The 19,664-nt window shown below is 45.4% G+C and overlaps 1 protein-coding gene across 1 annotated transcript in view; it reads right to left on the bottom strand.

The window, feature by feature from the left end:
- The window catches only part of TRIO (trio Rho guanine nucleotide exchange factor), a 404,313-nt gene that overhangs the window by 122,331 nt on the left and 262,318 nt on the right, over positions 1-19,664 (bottom strand). The window contains exons 29-32 of the mRNA XM_006895017.1: positions 16,775-16,867; positions 12,275-12,386; positions 11,533-11,723; positions 6,373-6,474 (exon numbers count right to left, since the gene is read on the bottom strand). Of these exons, the coding sequence (XP_006895079.1) occupies positions 6,373-6,474; positions 11,533-11,723; positions 12,275-12,386; positions 16,775-16,867 (498 nt within the window). The remainder of the gene's footprint in view (positions 1-6,372; positions 6,475-11,532; positions 11,724-12,274; positions 12,387-16,774; positions 16,868-19,664) is intronic.

The raw sequence follows: 19,664 nt of genomic DNA, 5'->3' as shown, positions 1-19,664 counted from the left end.
AGCTACTGGGTCAATCCATCTCATCTGGAGTCCTCCTCTTCTGTGCTGTCCCTCTACCCTTCCAAACATACATGATGTCCTTCTCCAAGGATTGGTCCTTCCTGGCAAGGTGCCCAAAGTATGTGAGACAGAACTGCAGAATCCTAGCCTTCAAGGAGAAACTTGGTTTCATCCACCCTCTCTGAGACAGACCTAGATGCCAATGTTGTTGTTATGTGCTGTCGAGTCACCCATGACTCACAGCAACCTTTTGCACAACTGCTCTGAACCTTGCCCTATCCTGAGCCAGTCTCATGGGCTCCGACACACGTACTCCCACTGTTCCAGTTACCATGTCAATCCATCTTATCTGGGGTCTTCCTTTCCTGCACTGTCCCTTCAGCCTTCCAAGCATGATGTCTTCCTCCAGGGACCAGTCCCTCATGGCCAAATACCTCAATTAAGTGAGACAGAGCTTCAAAAGCCTTGCTTCCAAGGATTTCACCCTCTCCAAGATAGACCTATTTGTTCTCCTGGTGTCTCGTGGTACTCTCTTTACTCTTCTCCAGCACTACAATTCAATCAAGGCAATCTCAAAGGGCTCCTAACTTTGGGATGAAGTGTTCACTGGTCAGTGGCTAGCAGCCAGTCTGCAAGGGTCTTGAGTTAACACCCGTGCATTCTATCACCTCATGCACTGGATGGATATCAACGCCAGTCACTGCTGCATGTGCCGGGCTGAGAGCTTCCTGATCACGCTCACAGGGACTCAGTGACCTGTACTTTATGAGAAGGGACTGAGGAGTGGTCACAGAAGAGGTCTGCCCAAGGCCACAATGCCAACAGGTGAAGCATCTGATGCTGGAGTGCCTCTTACCCACTGCTGTTACCTACACCGTTGGTAATACGTGAGCACCGCCAACCACAGATCACACATGGTGATTTACCTGCGCACCCCCGTACAGCTATGGGGGAGAGCGTCAGGAACCTTGCACAGCCAATGCTCCGTAAGTACTGGCACCCCAGAGGGGCCAAGAGCTTGCGAGAGAGACAACACCACAATAGAACAAGTCACTCGCATTTTTTTTTAAATTCCCTAGCTCAAATCAGTAAATCAGTTATGTTGACAGAACGTGTAGTTAATAATAAAGTTGGCCTCGTGGACAGAAAATGATGCTACCAAGCCAAAGATGGGTGACTTCTAATCTGCGGCCCTTGGGCCTGTCTTTCATTGTTTTGGTCAAGTATTCTTCTAGGTCATATAGCCCTGGTGTGTCCACTGGCTGTAGAGAGGTAACTCATGGTTGCTGTGAAGCTGAACACTGTGACACTGACGTGTCAAATGTGATAATGGCTACCCATGGCGGACAGTGTTTAGTGGAGCTCCCCGATTAAAAGAAACTTGGAAGCAGGAGCGGCATCCACTTCCATTAGCTTGCCTCCGGAAATTCTATGAACCTGGAGAAAGGACGAAAGTCACACAAGTGTGAGGACTTTCAGTCATAGGGTCGCTATGAGTTGCCTGCTACTCAAAGGCACTTAACAACAACAATTCCCTAGAGCAAATAGTTATGATGACACAATGCTGTGGTCAATTAAAGTGTGTAAGAGCAGTACAAAAAGGGGTTCACAGCAGTGTGAAAATGGCCAAAATGTGATGTGGACATAGGAAGGGATGCACGATGCTGAGAAGATGGTACTAGCACGTGCTCGACGCAGGGCTGTCCCAAACCTTCAGTGTGTGGAAAACACAGTCTCTGTGAGAGGCTAACAGAGCCAAACGCAGTAAATGAGGCATGCCTATGTTTGCAGAGTGAACATGGAAGGACTTTACTTTCTCTAGATTTCTATCTTTCATTTGGCCTCAAAGGGGGTAGAGGGTTTTTTTTCTTTTCAATTATGTTCTGGGCAACTGTAACAGTTTTTCTTTTTTTCCCCCTCATGGAAAACATCAACTTCCTGTGATATAAGCACGATTCTCTACAAGTGATTAAACCAACTGTCAGTGGAATTGAAGATGAGATCACGAGGGGAGGAAAGCCAACATTTTCTCATTGTGCACTTTTAAAAAAAAAGGTTGAAATTCAGAGTTCATGCTGAGAAAGGAAATTAAAAGTTGAAAAGTCTCTAAATAAGACTTTTTAAACTTGGAGGATATCTTTAAAGTTATTTAGGAGTTGTTATATTGCTATGTACTGACACGTTGGCTCCAACCCATAGATGACCCTATGGTGGGTTTTCAGAGGCAGTAAAATGCATGGGAAGAGACTGCCCATCCTTCTCCCGCAGAGCAGCTGGTGGATTAGAACCATGAACCTTTGGAATTCCAGTGCAATTTCTTACCATGTCACCTAACAACAACAACAACAATGGGGAAATAAAAGGCCAAGGTGACTGACCTCTTGCTCCCTGCTCCCGATGTGATGTCAGAGCTGCAGGAAAGCTGTGGTGGTGGGAGGAAGGGCGATCAGATAACAAAAGACAACAACAGGGTCTCCACACGGAATCTTTGGAAAATTACAAATCTATCAGGATTTAAATGCTAGGTACAGATGGTTGGTTAAACAAAGAGGAATAATCTAAGTTAGAAAGAACATCTGGCAGAGTTTGGACACAAATGAGGACTAAGTATTAATATAGCTCAGAAATGAATGAAGGTTTCCTAATGTGACGAAAATGAATTTATGGAGACTAGCTGCATTTGTGAGGAGTGGACTAATCCTCCCCACCTTAAAAGGAATGAAGGAAAATAAGTGTCAACATTTCAGAAGTTGTCAGAGACAAGTAACTCAGCTAAAATCCTGAGGTCTCACTTGGCTAAGAGAAGGGAATTATTAGTTTCATACTCTTGAAAGTTCCAATTGTTTCAGCAAAAATATTTGGAAAGAGAAATTACGATTTCTCTTTCTAGCATGTAAAAGCTTAAAAGGCTTTCACTACTTGCAGGCCGTCACCATCACCACCACCACACGACCTTAAACACTATCGCCATGAGTACTGCTGTCACCACTGCCAGCAACCTCACCACTGTCTGTACCCCACCAACACCTGCCATCTGAACCACAGTCACCAGCTACACCATTACCATCATCCACGCCATCATTAGCCGTGAGGAGTTGTGCTGGCAACCCAAAGGTATGAGGTTCAAATCCAGCAGGTGCTCCAGAGGAGAATGACAGGCAGTCTCCTTGTGTGCGGTTGCTTCTGAAAACCCACTCAGAGGGTCAGCTGTGGGTAGGTTCCGATTCGATGGCACACAACAATATGCCATCACTAGGAAGCTCTGGTGCCTTTAAAGAGTAGCACTGCCAAGCCAGAGGTAGGAGGTTTGAATCCATCAGCTGCTCCAAGGGAGAAACATGGACAATCCATCTCACGTGATTTACGGCCTCTGAAAGCCCAGTGGAGGGACCACTATCACTCGGTTCTGGCTCGACAGCAAAGAATGAGTGACTGAAGAATAGTGTGAAACACAATATATACAAACTGCATAAGAAAACCAAGAGAAAATAATTTTTTCAAGTGAAAAACCTTTTGAACTTTATTGTTGTAGAAAATAAAAATTTTTAAAAAGTGAGTGATACTCTCACTACCACCATCATCTCCAGACTCTCACTACCACCATCATCTCCAGTGTCGGCGTGACTATGTCTACACCACCATCACTCTCATCTAAACCATCACCACCGGCTACCCCACCGCTACCATCAGCACTCATATGCCATTACATCTACACCCCATCCCCACCAGCAGCTACATCAGCACCACCACCTGCACTGCCATTGTCACCTCAAACTACAGCACTACAGCTACACACTACTACAGCTCTCAGCAACACTACCATCACCCAAAACCATCACCATCAGCTACACCACTACCTCCAGCTCCATCACTATTCCCACCATCACCACTGACATCACCGCCTATGTACACAACTAACAAATACCACCAGCATCCATCTCAACTACCTGAACCACTGTATCTGCACCATCACCGCCATCTCCAACCCCCCCCACCCCCCACTATCTCCACCCTCTGCGCCACCTCCAACATCACTGTCACCCCCACCACATCCACCCTCTGCGCAACCTTCAACATCACCACCACCCCCAATCTCTGCACCACCCCTACCATCACCGCCACCCCCACCATCTCCACCCTCTGTACCACCTCCACCCTCTGTACCACCTCCACCCTCTGTACCACCTCCAACATCACCGCCACCCCCACCACCTCCACCCTCTGCACCACCTCCACCCTCTGCACCACCTCCACCCTCCGTACCACCTCCAACATCACCGCCACGCCCCCACCTCCACCCTCTGCATCACCTCCACCCTCTGTACCACCTCCAACATCACCACCACCCCCACCACCTCCATCCTCTGCATCACCTCCACCCTCTGTACCACCTCCAACATCACCGCCACCCCCCCACCTTCACCCTTTGCATCACCTCCAACATCACCGCCACCTCTACCACCTGCACCATCTCTACCAACTCCCCCATCAGCACGACCACGTCCACCATGTGTGCCATCACCGTTACCTCCACCACCTCCGCTACCTCCCTCATTTGCACCATCATCACGACCACCTCCCCATCTGCACCATGACCATCACCTCCGCCACCTCCACCATCTGCGCCATCACCAGCTAGACTTCCACTGTCTATATTCCTACATCCACATCACCACTGCCTCCACTACCTCCACCATTACCTCTATGCCACCACCCCCTATGCCATTATACCATCCACCACCTCCACCATCACCAGCTACACCACATCTATGCCGCCGTCACCATCACTTCAACCCCACCAACCCCACCAAGCACTTTGTATAATTATGAAGGGCATTAGTCCTTTTTGATTCTCTGTAGAAATGCAAAAAGTTTTACTCAAAATTTCCTATAAAGCTGACAAAACCTGTAGAGAGTCTTGTTATGAATCTTTTATTACATAACAAATGAAAAGAGTTTCTATGTGGTGAAAACTAGGCATTATATCTCAGAAGCACCTTTTAGCACATGCAAACACAGTATTTTACATAAACTGAATGCCTTAGGCCTTGATAGGATTTTACACCTTGGCCAAGTTCTGTTATTTTATTATCTGTACAATTCCTATTTATGCAAGGCCGTATGATAGTCCTAGGCTCAGGTGGTCTAGTGGTAAAGTGCCGTGCTGTGATCCCACAGGCACACACTTCAAGTCCAACGCACCTCCATGGGAGAAGGATGGGCAACCTCTGCCCATGCGATTCATGGCCTCTGAAAACTCACTGCAGGGTCAGCTAGGAGTCAGTTCTGACTCGAAGGCCCACCACCACCACCACGATCACCAGCACCACCACATGAGTACTGGGTTGACAATTAAGAGACCTGCGGCAAATCAACCCACCCGTGCACATGTGAACCACGACCTCAGTAACACAATGGTTTTCGGGGTCACTGAAGGCTCCACAGGAGTGATGTGCAGGTGAGAACGCACAGGGAATGGAAACACAGAAGGGCGAAGACAAGAGACAAATAGCTGACGTGCCAGTTCATCCCCTGGAGTCCCCTCAGCTTCTGACTCCTCTCTCAACATTCCACAACCCTCCACTTCCATCCTCCCCCAAATATTCTGTGGGTTCCTATGGGCTTTGCTGCTCAGAGAGGAAACTCCATCTGCACTTTCTCAAAAGTTGTTGTTGTTGTTGATAGCAGTCAAGTCGAGCAAGACTCAGAGCGACGCCATGAACAACAGGCATGAAGGCTTTCTCCAACCATCGCCATTTATCAGAGTTCACAGGGTTTCTAGAGGAGTGCTGGTTAGAAGTGGATGCCACTCCTGCTTCTCAAACACAAGGAGGGAAAAATGTAGGAAACCCTGCTCTTTGTGTGTCCCAGAAGAGGTCAGCGTGATCAAGACATCGTTCCAAATATTCCAAATTTGTCCTCCCCCTGGCTGGCACATCTAGAAGCACCCTTAAATATTTTTAAAACACTTTAGTTAAATGATACCATCACCACACTCTGACAATCACACCTCCTTTTCTCTACACCTGAACAAGTGCATCCCATGAACATCTTGCAAACTCATCAGGTGCCTATATCCCTTTGGAAACAAAGCCAAGCTTCCAAGAATCAGCTAGTTCCAGTTAAGACCACGAATGGGAGAAATTCAAAGACGACCTTTCTTCGTCTTAGCTTAAAGTATTTACTTCGTCCCCGGCCCAGTAGGTGGAATGAATTCTATCATTCACGTTCTCATCACCCATCCCAAAAGGAGCCCAAAGGAACAGATAACATTACATAACGACCAGATGTTTCACAAACGGGAGAAATGAAGCACACACACCAACGACCAACTCTCCACACCACACACTGCCAAGTGTCAAATGTACGTACCTTCAGGACAATTTTATTATCTGAGGTTGGCGTCCTCCCCACCCACAGTGCAAATTTGCAAGGATCTCCTTCAACGTGCTCTGTGACACCCAACTCTGAGGTCTGGAAAGAGAGACAATTACATAATTAATTGGGAAGCAGCAAAATCCTAGCAAGAGACAGAGGAGAGGCCAAGAAATCAGGTCTTAGTTTCTTGTGGTCACACTAAGCTCTAACAACACTGTTTGTCCACAGCGATAGGTCATCTCATGTTACACTTTCTTTATACTGAGGAGGTTTCTTTTCTCAGGCTACACATGATTGGTGTCCCCTGTCACATTTGCTCAGCGCACCTCTAATGGTGACCCCAAATGTAGGGTCAAAGAGCAAAACCTCCAGGATAAGCTGGGAAATGGAGAGGTGACTGTTTCTAACCTTATGTACAAACAAATGAGTTTTCCCTTAGCTGTACAAGGCTGCCAGCATTTAACAAGCGGCTTCACGCATCGCCAAAGGTGTTTTAGCAGCTACTTTCCAAGGTTTGTTCAACAGCTTTAAACTCTCCATATTTCACCAATAACTTTAAGATGTAAGAGCTTCTCCATGTAATCTTTCCAACACGAAGAGCCCAGGTGAAGGACCCACTCTTCAGAATCATTTCCTTGACCTCCAACAGTCAGGTTAAGCCCTGATGCATCTTTCTTCCATCCAAGGGAGGGGTTCAGTCTACACTTCCAGAGATGGCCTCAGAGGGAAGCTTAAATTCATGAAGGCACATCAGCGTCTAAAACAGACAGACAAGCGCAGTCTCTGAGGGCAGGTTTTTAAAGCCAGCAAGTGAGATCACTAGCTGCTCCCTGGGTGGATTTTTCCCCCTTCTTCTCTGCTAGAATATGATCTAAAATGATGTAAAGTGAGCTGTGCTCCAGAAGACGATCTCAAACAGGACCTGAGCGAAGAAGAGGGGTCAAAACCACCAGCCTGAATTTATACATCCCAGGTTATTACTGAGATGACTCACACTCATACAATGGTTGTGAATCTTTGGAAACTTGATTATGCACACACTCAGCCACACCTCTTTGGAAATCCGATGTACACACACACATGCACAGACAATTATCTCCCTAAATTCATGTATAAATAAAATTTCCAAAAGTATATACAGACATATACACTTAACAGAATAAAAGTGCATAATAACACTAGTTTTTCAATAGTTTGTTAGAATTTTTTTAAAAAGTTAAAAATAGAAAAAATTTCTAGTATTTAAAGTATCCACATCTCATAAATCTGCCGATATTTACAAAGTATCTGTTACACTGTGTGCGCAGAAGCAACCAAATTTCACTGTTTTCTAGCTTCCTGCCTCAGATGCTCTGGTTCTCTCTTGCAGGTTCCCTGCCTGCCCCATTCTGCTTGGTAAAAAAAAAATGTGCAGAGAACCCCAAGGAAATAGCCCAGGAAGGGGAGATGGAGGAAGAGGGGGCCTGGGAGTCCAGCTGAGCCTCAGACTAACCTAGGAGAGACATGCAGTTCATAAGGAGCTCGTCTGGCCTATTAGACACATGATTCCTGGCTTAGGGATATACAGAGATGTTAGATAAGATTTCAAATGCATCCCTGCATCTAAGAAGCAGTGAGGGATGGCTCTTAGAGACAGCTGAGAGTGGGCAGCTCTTAGAGCACTTTTGTGCTGTTCTGTACTGTAGAGTCGGAACCGACCCACAGCTGACCCTCTGGTGGGTTTTCAGAGGCAGTTAACTATGGGAAGGGACGGTCCATCCTTCTCCCATACAGCAGCCTGTGGCCTCAAGCCCGGTGCCTTCAGGACTGTAGTGCAGCTTATCACACTAGGCTATTAGAACTGCCAAAAATACTTCCATGTGCTTATACCTTCTTTAAAACATCAGGTGGATTAAAAAAAAAAATCAAGGGGATTGTGGGTGGGGGGTGGAAATGATGGGGTCTAAGAGTTTGATGAGTTGGAGCAGGGAGAAAAGTACATGAATGAAAAATAATTTAAACAAGACACTTAAAAAAAAGAATCATGTTTTGGTACTGTTAAAAAGAAAAACCAAAAAACCCCCAAAGCCTGAGCTTTGAGTATCCACGGTAAACCACCCAGCAAGGCTTCTTCGTTAACAGAAAATTATACTGCTACAAAAACTCAACCACTACCTCAACTCAATTCATTTCCGGAGCTGGTTAAGGCAGAGAAGGAGATAAGGGATTTAAATGCACCTACGAAATGTTTTCTATGGGATAGTAATACCTATCATGACTGGGGGTTTGGGAAATTGATTAGTACCACTTATAACTGGAGATCCCGACAGACAGAGCATTCCCAAGAATAAACAACATAAATTTTGACTTCTTCCACCTTCATTTCTTCTCCTTTTAGCCTCATCTAAAGTAAAGCAGGTGCAGGAACTGGCTCAACAGCCTACATGTCTCACAGGTAATCTATCCCATGCTGGAAGATGCAGTATCACCAATTCTAGAAGCCATTAAGTTTATGAAGTGGAACATCTGTAGTTAGGGACCTTTCCAAATTGAGGAGTAGTGCCGTCAGTTTGAGGACTAAGGTGTGTCTGGTTCAGGCCACAGTCTTTCCAATTACTAGCTATGACTCTGAGAGCTGAACAATGAGTAAGGATGACAGAAGAAGAACTGACACCTTTGAGCTGTGGTGTTGGAGAAGAGCACTGAACATCCCATAGACAACCAAGAGAATAAATAACTATGTCTTGGAGAGGGTGCCCCGAGTGCCCCTTTGGAGGCAGGAATACTGAGGCTTCACCTCACATACTTTGGACATATTGCTTGGATGTGCTATTCCTTGGAGAGGGACATGACGTTGGGAAAGGTGGAGGGTTGGCGAAGTAGAGGAAGACCCTCAACCAGTGACTGCTGGCAATGGACTCTTGTGTGTCAGGAAGTGTGAGGACAGCACAGGACAGGACTAGGTTCAGATCTTTGTTTCTAGGTCACCAGGAGTCGTACTTGACTCTGTGACACCAAACAACAACAACAACAACAACAACATTATTATCATTGTTATTATTATTCCAGCTCCTTTTATTTCATTGTAATATTTTACTTTGTCTTCTGGCGCTGCCTTTTGAAATCTTCTGTTCAGTTCTTTAGTACCTTGAATTCTTCCTCCTGCTTTGGCTTCTCTGCACTCCAGCGCAATATTGAGTTTCTTCTGACACCCATTTTGGTCTTTTTTTCCCTCCTCTGTCTTTGTAATGACCATTTGCACTCTTCCTGGATGATACTCTTGATATCCTCCCACAACTCATCTGGTCTTTGCTCATTCGTGTTCAAGGCCTCAAACCTGTTCTGAAATGTTCTGAAATTCTGGAGAGATAAACTCAAGGTCATATTTTAGTTCCTGTGGATTTGGTTTAATTTTCCTCAGCTTCAGCTTAAACTTGCGTATGAGTAGTTGGTGGTCTGTTCCACAATCAGCTCCGGGCCTAGTTTTCACAGTCGATATTGAGCCTCTCCAGCAGTTCTTTCTGCAGATGTAATCAATCTGATTCCTATGCATACCACCTGGTGAAATCCATGTGTATAACCTGCATTTATGTTTCTTATAAAATGTATTTGCAATGAATTAAGTCATTGATTGTGCAAAATTCAATCATTCTATCTCCAGCTTCATTTCTGTCACCAAGTCCATGTTTTCCAACTACTGATTCTTCTTCTCTGTTGCCAACTTTTGCATTCCAGTTATCCATTATTATTAATGCATCTTGACTGCATGTTTGATTGATCTCCGACTGTAAAAGTTGGTAGAGAAAAAAAAAGTTGGTAGAAATATTCTATTTCCTCTTCTTTGGCTCTGGTTGTTGGTGCGTATATCTGAATGATAATGGTATTCACTGGACTTCCTTGTATGCATATGGATATTATCCTGTCACTCACAATATTGTATCTCAAGATGGATCTAGAAATGACTTTTTTAACTATGAAAGCAACCCTATTTTCCTCACCTTTTCATCATTATGCAGATGACACAACCCTGCTTGCTGAAACTGAGGAGGACCTGAAGCACTTGCTGCAGAGGGTCAAGGACTGCAGCCTTCAATATGGATTGAGGCTCAATATCAAGAAGACAGAGATTCTCACCACTGGACCAGTTGGCAGCATCAGGATGGATGACAAAGAGATTGAGATTGTTCACAGCTTCAGTTTGGTTGGCTCCACAGTCAACACTCTTGGCACCAGTAGCCAGGAAATGAAAAGACATATTGCGATGGGAAAGTCCACTGTTAGGGACCTCTTCAAAGTACTGAAGAGCAATGGTGTCACTCTGGAGACTAAGGTGCACCTGATATAGGCCATGGTCTTTGCAATCAGTTGTTATGTGTCACAGAATTGGACAATGACTAGGGAGGATACAAGGAGAATTGATGCCATTGAGCTGTGGTGCTGGACAAGAGTACCATGGACTGCTAAGAAAACAAACAGGTTCTCCCTAGAGAGGGTTAAACCAGAATGCTCCTTGGAGGCAAGGATTCTGAGGCTTTGTGTGACATACTTTGGACATGTTGTAAGGAGAGACAGGTCCTTGGAGAGGGACATCATGCTTGGCAGGGTGGGGGGACAGCGTAGGAGGGGAAGACCCTCTATGACGTGGACTGATTCAGTGACTGGGGTAATCAGTGTGGGTGTGTTGGAGACACTGCGATTGGCACAGGACAGAGCAGAGTTTAGGGCTGTTGTACACAGGATCGCTATGAATCGCAAGCGACTCAATGGCACATAACAACAACATAACCCAATATCAAACAGCCCTATTCCTACAATCAGGCCTTATAACAGCAATTCTTCTTTCAGTTCTTGTCTCAGCAGCTGGCATTACTATACTTTTAACAGCCCACAATCTTTTTATTTTTTTATTTTTTTTTTTAGCCCACAATCTTAACACTACATTCTTTGACTCTGCATCTATGAGGTGGAGAAAGACCAAGTTTCCTGAGTTTTAACAAAACTCAAGAGAGCCCCCTAGTGGGCTCGGGAGTGTCAGTGCATTTTAATGACGAGGTTTTTAAAAGCCTTCAGACCCGCATTTCAGAAGGAGCCAGGTTAGGCTGAAGGCAGGAGGCAAGGATTTTTCTCTACACAAGTGTTACATTTCAACTTAGAATTCTGAACGCCCATACTTACAAACAATTTGCTCTTATAAAGGTACTTGCTTCTCCCGCTGGAATCTTTGACCTCTTTACTAAACACCAAGGACATTTCAAAGAGGAAGAGATGCCGCTCTCGGCCTTTGCGAATTAACGTCTTGGGGTCCCACACTTGGAAGGATTCCTGTAGGATGAGTTCTCCCTGAGACTCAATGTTTTCATCAAACCCTGTAACGAGGAGAGAAGGAGGCAGAGTCAACGCGAGAGAATTCAGTAACAACTGACCTTCACTTCTCATAAACAACCACTGTTATTATTTAAACATCTGCCCGATAATCAAAGAGAGGTCCCACTGTCTGGAACGTATTTTAAAGTAACGCCAAGCACGGGACTGACCCATCTGTCAATGCTTGCTAATACAGGAGACCAGGAAAACAGCACTGCTTTACTGCTCTCACTAGTCATGTCCAGTGAGTCACCATGTGTCCCCTGTTTCATTTTGTACATTCTCACACCCATCTGTCCAGGCTTGGGACCACCCTCATCTTCAGCATTTCCCATCTTCTCAGGAAAACAGTAAGGAAATAGTTTTTACTAAGCAGAAGCATCTAAGTATCTTTAGAGAAGCAACGAAAATGAAGACATCTGATCTAAATGCGTAACCACTAGCTGAACGCTGAGGGCAAGGAGTGGGGTGACAGGGTTTTCAGGTGCAGACAGACAGACAGTCTGGGTGAGAGCTGTCCTCCCCCACTGCCCATGGCCAGGAGCCTGGCTACCTTCCAGCATGCTGAGGTGCATGGCGTCGTTGGCGCGCTTTGGCACGCTGAGCATCACCTCCAGGCCGTCTTTAATCTCCCCTTTCCCTTCTTCACAGCAGGTGAGCAGCTCCTGTGGAAAGGAAAACGGACACCTTGAATGACACCAAAGACATGGAGAGGTGCTCTGCCGGCCAGAACCCGTCAGGGACAATGGCGCATGGTAACGGACCCTGTACACTCGTCACCACCACATCGTGTACTGGGAGATGGAAGGGTCCATCCTCAAAGCAGGCTACTGGGTCACATCTAGCAAACCAGGCAGAGTCACGTCTGACAGTACATTTCGCTTACCTGCTAGTGACCCGACCTCAAAAATGATAGGAAAAAAAATATGTAATTTCTACAGGAGAGCATCCCAGGCTGTAGGTTTTATCAGAAGGTGGTTCTGGAATCATACTAGGCCGGCTCTGCTTCCCAAGCGGTCACAGCATGACTTTTTAACCCTTCAGTACCACTAGCTTGGCAGTGTCCTAATCAGTCTGGAGCTCTTTTTTTTTTGTTTTGTTTTGTTTTTTTCCCCCTTGTAAGTTTCATTTTATTAAATGTGACTGAAGCAGACACTGTGGTGATTAAAGAACTTGGTCAAGATGGCTTAGACAGACTTCTCGCCCACCAAGATCTCCAACACAGTAACAGCTGTGAACCAAATGACTTTATCTGAAGGAATGGTACAAATGAAAGAACTTAAGTGGCTATTTTGGTGCAATTTATAGAAAAGATAAAATAAAACATGCAGGTGGCCTGTTGGTGCCTACAGAAGTCACCCTGTGGCTGTGGGGAAGTCGGGCTAAAGCTTCGCTCAGCACTAGTCATCACTGTCTCCCTGGGTCTGCTTGTCAAAGAGGTACTCTGCCAGGCCTGAGTCCGGGGCGCCCATCTCACCTAAGTTGGTTACTTAGTCACCCAGCTGTTTGATGGATTTCATCTGCTCATCCACATAACAGGTCTCAATGAAGTCACCAGAATGAGGGGCGTTCTTGTCAGTGGCCGGTTTGTGCAATTAGTCTGGAAATCTTTTGAATAAAGGCTTCAGAGAACAGTGACAGAGGGTCAGATGCATTTCCACTGTGCACAGGGAGGAAGGCTCCACGGGATGATTTCTCCCTCCTCAGGAGATGTGAGGGTGTGAGCGCGTTTCAGACCCACTTAAAGGAACGCCTTGATTTAAGTGAGTGATGGTGGGAGGAACGGCAAGCTCACATTGCGGTGCCTCCTTCCTGCTGGAAGCTTGAGGCCCGCTTGACAGTAACAACAGCCTTTACCCCACGGTCTGGTATCCAACAAAAACAGGGATGGCATGTGGGTGTCACCCCGGATTGTCTGGACAGAGTCAGTGCCTGCTCTTAATGACCAGATGCTGCTTACGTATTATCTGGAACAGCCTGGCGAAGTACGTTTTTAACACACAGTATTTAAAAGAATGCACTGAGACGAAAGTCAAGTCAGAAAACCCTCCTCACCGAGAAGCTCAAAGAAGCCTTTTAATGTTGGCTTGCAGAGCCCCTGGGCAGAAGAAGGGAGCTTTATGAACTCAAACACTAGTTTATAGAGACTCGCTGGGGATCATTGTTTTAAGAGATCCTCAGCAGAACCACTTGTGAAAAGCAAAACTTGGAAATCTACCCACAACCAGGAGAGAATAAAATAGACGAATGGGACCTTCTAGGAATCAAATTCCTATGCACAGAAAAAAACTTCTCCAATCGGGTAAAAAGGAAACCCAGAGACTGAGAAAAAATATTTTCCAAGGACATATCTGGTAAGGGATTTGCATCTAAAATTTATAAAGCACTCCAGGAACTTAATAAGAAAAAGGTAAACAATCACAAAATGGGCAAAGGATGCGAATTAGACATTTCACCAAAAAAGACATTCAGGTGGCAAAGAAATACATGAAGGAAGGTTCAAAATTACTAGCTATCGGAGAGATGCAAATCAAAGCAATTACAGAGTTGGAAACCGAAATGCCATTTGACCCAGGAATGTAATTTCTGGAATATGCCCCAAAGAAAGCAGAGCCACGGCTCAAACAGATGGACGCACACTTATGTTTACTGCTGCATTATTCACATGAGCAAGGAGATGGAAGCACCCCAAGTACCTATCAAGAAATGAATGGACAGAAACACTATGGCACAGCCACACAACGGACCATGCAGCACTGAAACACAAGGTACTTGGGGAGCTCTGGTGGCCTAGTGGCAAGGAGCTGCAACTACAATCCCAGAGGCACATGGTTCGAATCCATCAGACGCTCTGCCGGGGAAGGAGGGACAATCTCCTCCTGTACCAGTCAGATCTGATTTGATGGTACACGCACACAAAAATAATAAAATAAAATAAATTAAAGAAAAACAATGTACTGGTAAACCGCTGCATAACACGGGTGACTCTGGAGGACACTACGCTCTGTGAAATATCTGTCACAAAAGGACAAATCACTGTTATAAAATACGACCGCCATGGGGAAGGGTTTGGAAGGAGAACAGGAAAAGAGTGGATAGTTAATGACCACTGCAATAGAACAGAGGAGGGGAAGAACTGTCCAAAAGGAATATATGATTATGCATTATAAGCAGGAGAACCTTTGGAATTAGGAGTGCATTACGGGGTGGGCTGGGGGAGGGGGAGATGGATAAAATGAACAATAATGAATTAACATAGTAAAAAAAAAAACAAACACAAAACCACCTCAGGAATGTAGAAGGAAACTGCCTTTGCAGGGGGCAAACTGCCTTTGCAGAATTAGAAAGGAGAGAGCCAATTTGATGGAACATGAAAAGCATGGCCTCCTAACCTCTCATTTCAGGTTTAGAACCTCTTTACTACAGTGATGGGTCAGAAAAAAAAAATCACTGAATGGGATATGGATTCAGAAATGCTAGTGCACTCTGCCAACAGCTAAGTCTGTACTAGAAGCGTTTGCAAAGAGACTTGTACTCTCTTCTCTTTCTAGAGTTATCTGATGAACAAAAAAGGAAAGGGTGGCTGTCACAGAATGAACTATTTCCCTCAAAATACATGTATGTTACGATATAAGGGAAAGTTTTGCAATGATACCCCACTATATATGATAACCCAAGTAATGTCCACACCCTGAATCCATCAGAGCCCAGACGAGATGCGAGGGGAGTGGCCTGTGACACTGCTGCCCTCACAAGTGGACAGTGGAGCCTACAGTGTGAAGCTGCCCCAGGTCAGGCCCTGGGATGCAGACCTGGCCCCTCACCCTCACCTCAGCACTGGTGTCCAGATGTTGAAACTGACCTCTAAGAAGAAGACGTGCAAGAGCCCTCACAGGCCCCACCTGTGTGCAGGCTGGAGTGTGCTGGGGTCTCTGGACTCAAATCCCCTTACACAGAAACCCCCTCAACACAAGAGGATCAGGACAGCACTCCAAGGAGCTCAGGCCTACAGATGCTCAAGGAACCAGGCCAAGACTTTCCCCCACAAGGGACACAGACAGAACATCTTTCCTTAAAACAGGCACCTTGATTTAGGGTTTCCAGCCTCCTGGACTTCAACAGACTCAATTTTTATTTGTTAAAACCACCCATGTGTAGCATCTGCTGACGCAGTAACAGGAAGACAAGATAAAGCTTTTCAGGCCTTTGGCAGGACATTCTGCACTGGGATCCAGTGGGTGTCTGGCAGTATCTTTTCTGTGATGAAAAAAGGACCTTCATTACATTCTAATAGCGCTTCCCAGGCCGGGAATGGTCAGAGACTACCAGCAGACAGAAGGTACAAGTTACTTTCTTACAGTCAAAAACCCTGCATACTGATTCTACACACTGTTCTGTGACAGCAACTACAAATTCTAAATGTTTGTTACCATTCTACGGTTAAGAGTTACATTCTATGGTTATGTTTTTAACAAATTTAATTTGAACTGAAATAATTCATAACCAAGACAAAATAAAAGAAGGGTCTGTTAGATACCTGTGATGTGTATGAACTACAGGTCCCTTAGGGCTGGCGCTATGGCTGGCTAGGATGTTAAACACAGGAAACACATGTGGACTCAATGGAAAACCTGGACAGCAGCTTGACCTGGGCTCCAGTGTGCACCCAGGTGATAGACAGGTGGGGCCAGTGAGGGCTCTAGCACATCTGATTGTCCACGTCTGGACACCAGTGCTGTGGTGAGCGTGGGGTGCCAATTCTCCACCCCAGACCCTGGCGTGGGGGTGGCCCTGGGGGAGAGCTGGTGGTTCTGAACCATCAAGAGCTCCCACCTTCCCATTCACACTTCATTTATGCCAGAGACTCAGTGCAAAACCACAGAATAGACTCTGATGGAAACTCTACAAGGAAATAAAAAGCAGTGCGTGAAAAGGCAAAACTAATTGGATAGGTATTTAAAAACTACAAGGTAAAACACAGAGAAAGCAAAATGTCTAAACAGTAACAGTAATTCGAGTCATAAAAAACTGACACCCAAACTCCCATACTTACTTTTAAAAGGAGCTGATACTTTGTGATTCGCTGAACTGGCTTTATAAGGTAGGAAGAGATTGAATTGGCTAATCCGTGCCTCTGCTGTATCTCCTGTGTTAAAAAAAAAAACACCCAAACCCACAAAAACTTTAGTTTTTAAATATTACAGAGTGGCTGCTTAATGCAAACTGAAAGATGACATTTATCTACCCCTTAGATGAAGACATATATCTCAGCCTTTTTGTAACTATAATGTGGAAATTAGTATTAGTTCTTTTACTACAATCAATAGTAAATCAATCCCAGTCATCACCGCTCTGAACACCACAGAGAGCCTGCATTTACTGGGCAAGACGGTTTTTAACACATATCACATGCAGACAAAATCATGCTGAAGATTATCCAGAAATGATTGGCCCAGTACATTGTCAGAGAACTACCAAAAATACAAGCTGGGTTTAGAAGAGGTCGTGGCATTGGAGACATCAACTCTAGTGTCAGATAGATCTTGGCAGACAGTCAAGAGTACCAGAGCAATATCCATCATGTTTCATTGACTATTCAAGGGCATTTGACGGTGTGAATCACAACAAATTGTAGTTAACCTTGAGGAGAATGGGAATCCTAGAACACTTGATAGCGCTTATGCAAAACCTACATTTATACCAAGAAGACGTCCTCAGAACACAGGAGGGAAACCCTGCATGGTTCAAAATCAGGAAGGGAGTGCACCAGGAATGCGTCCTATTTCCATATCTTTTCAATCTGTATGCAAAACAGATCCTTTGGGAGGCTGGGCTTTATGAGGAGGAATGTGGTATTAGGACTGGAGGAAGATTCACAAACAAACTACATTATGCAGATGACAAAACCTAGCTTGCTGAAACTGGGGAAGACCTGAAATGCTTGCTGCAGAAGGTCAAGGAAATGCTTGCTGCAGAAGATCTTCAATATGGATTGAAGCTCAACATCAAGGAGACAAAGATTCTCAACACTGGGTCAATTGAAAGCAACATGATCGATGGTTAAGAGACTGAGGTTGTTAACAGTTACAGCTTGCTCAGCTCCATGATCAATGCTCTCAACACCAGCAGTCAGGAAATCAAAAGACAAATTGCATGGGATAAATTTGCTGTCAGGGACCTTGCCAAAGTCCTGAGAAGCAATGATGTCAGTCTATAGACTAATGTGTTCCTAATGCAGCCCACGGTCTAAGGACAGAACAACTGGTGCCTTTGAGTTGTGGTGCTGGAGAACAGTCTTGAACATAACATGGACCACCAAGAAAACAAACAGGTCTGTCTTAGAGAGGGTGAAACCAAGACTCTCCTTGGAGGGTAGGATTTTGAAGCTCCATCTCACATACTTTGGGCACGTGGCCTGGAGGGACTGATTCTTGGAGAAGGACATCATACGTGGAAGGGTGGGAGGGACAGTATAAGAGAGGAAGATCCTGGATGAGATGCACTGGTATAGTAACTGGGGCAATGGAGGTAGGTGTGTTGGAATTAGTGAGACTGGCTCAGGACAGTTCAGGCTTGTACACAGGGTCACTATGAGTTGCAGGTGACTCAATGGTACATAACAACAACAACAACAACAACAACAAGGAGGAGGAGGAAGACACGAAGCTGACTGGCCCCTGGCGGCTGACCTCGCAGGCTCCATCTCATCCCATCCATACAAGCTGACACCCACCCTCCCATCTGGACCCTGTGTTAACACCCCAACACAGAGCACCCCACGCAAACATTCCCTCCGAGACCCAACTCTCCCTATGCTGGCTCTACTTGCTCGTAAAACACGGACATGTGGTCAATGAACTCTCTGTTTTCACCGACTGCCAGTGCTTTTCATCCTAACCTGCTTATATCTGCATTACCAAATGTAAAAAGCAAAGTGAGGGTCTTGGACCCTCTGCGTTCTCATTGACGCCTGCCTCATACCCTGAATTCTGAAGTAATAAATGTCCCCACTAATGGTTGTTAGAGCAAAACTATTTGCTTCTAATTTAAATGGGAGGGACAAGAGAGTTGGCTGGAAGTAAGCACACCTTCTTGGTAGGTACTTTATATTCTGTTTTTGCAAATATTTCATTTATTAGCGCTGTGGCACAGTAGGAGACCTCATGGCATAGTAGCTAAGGCCCCGTACTACTAACTAAAAGGTTGGCAGTTCAAATCTGACAGGCCCTCTGCAGGACAAAGGCGCGGTAGAGTCCTTCCAAACATACAGCATCGAGGAATCGATGGGGCAGTTCTGCTCTGTCCTCTATGGTGACCGAGTCGGAATGGACAGGATAGCAGGAGAGACGCATACGTGATGGTTGCACTTCTGAAGGTGAAGGTGTCACCTGCTCCATTCATCATTGTACCAGAAGCGCTCATGAGCTCAGCGAGTTACGTCAGCACCAGAAAGAGCTTCAGAAAGCACACTGCCTGAAAGTCTAAGTCAAACTCCTCAGATTATTTGGGGAATAAAAGGAATGACAGCAGAGAAGCCCCAACCCAGCTCACTGTCGTTGACTGATTCTGACTTAATTTTCACAGGAGCAGACCGGCCTCATCTTTCTCATGCAGAGAGGCCAGTGGATTTGAACTATTGACCTTCTAATCAGCAGTCAAACTCAGAACACAGTACTCCAGTAGGGCTCCTTACAGAAGAAAAGCCTCTTTTGAAAAATGAAAACACTGTGAAATGAATACTGAACCAGCTGTTTGTCAACTTGACTCCAATTTGTGGTGACCCTATGGATGAGGTGTTGCTGTGTTCCATCACTGTCCATGGGTGACTCTTCAATAATAGATACAGCCAGGCCTTTCTTCTGAGGGAGCGCTCTGGTGGATCTGAACTGCTAGCCTTCAGTAGCCTTATTAAATGCCTACAATTTGGGTGATCTATCAACAAT

Source organism: Elephantulus edwardii, unplaced genomic scaffold, assembly GCF_000299155.1.
Source record: "Elephantulus edwardii isolate Elephantulus edwardi_28Jun2011 unplaced genomic scaffold, EleEdw1.0 scaffold00153, whole genome shotgun sequence".
NCBI classification, from domain to species: Eukaryota; Metazoa; Chordata; class Mammalia; order Macroscelidea; family Macroscelididae; genus Elephantulus; species Elephantulus edwardii.
This window is presented reverse-complemented; position numbering and strand designations above follow the sequence as displayed.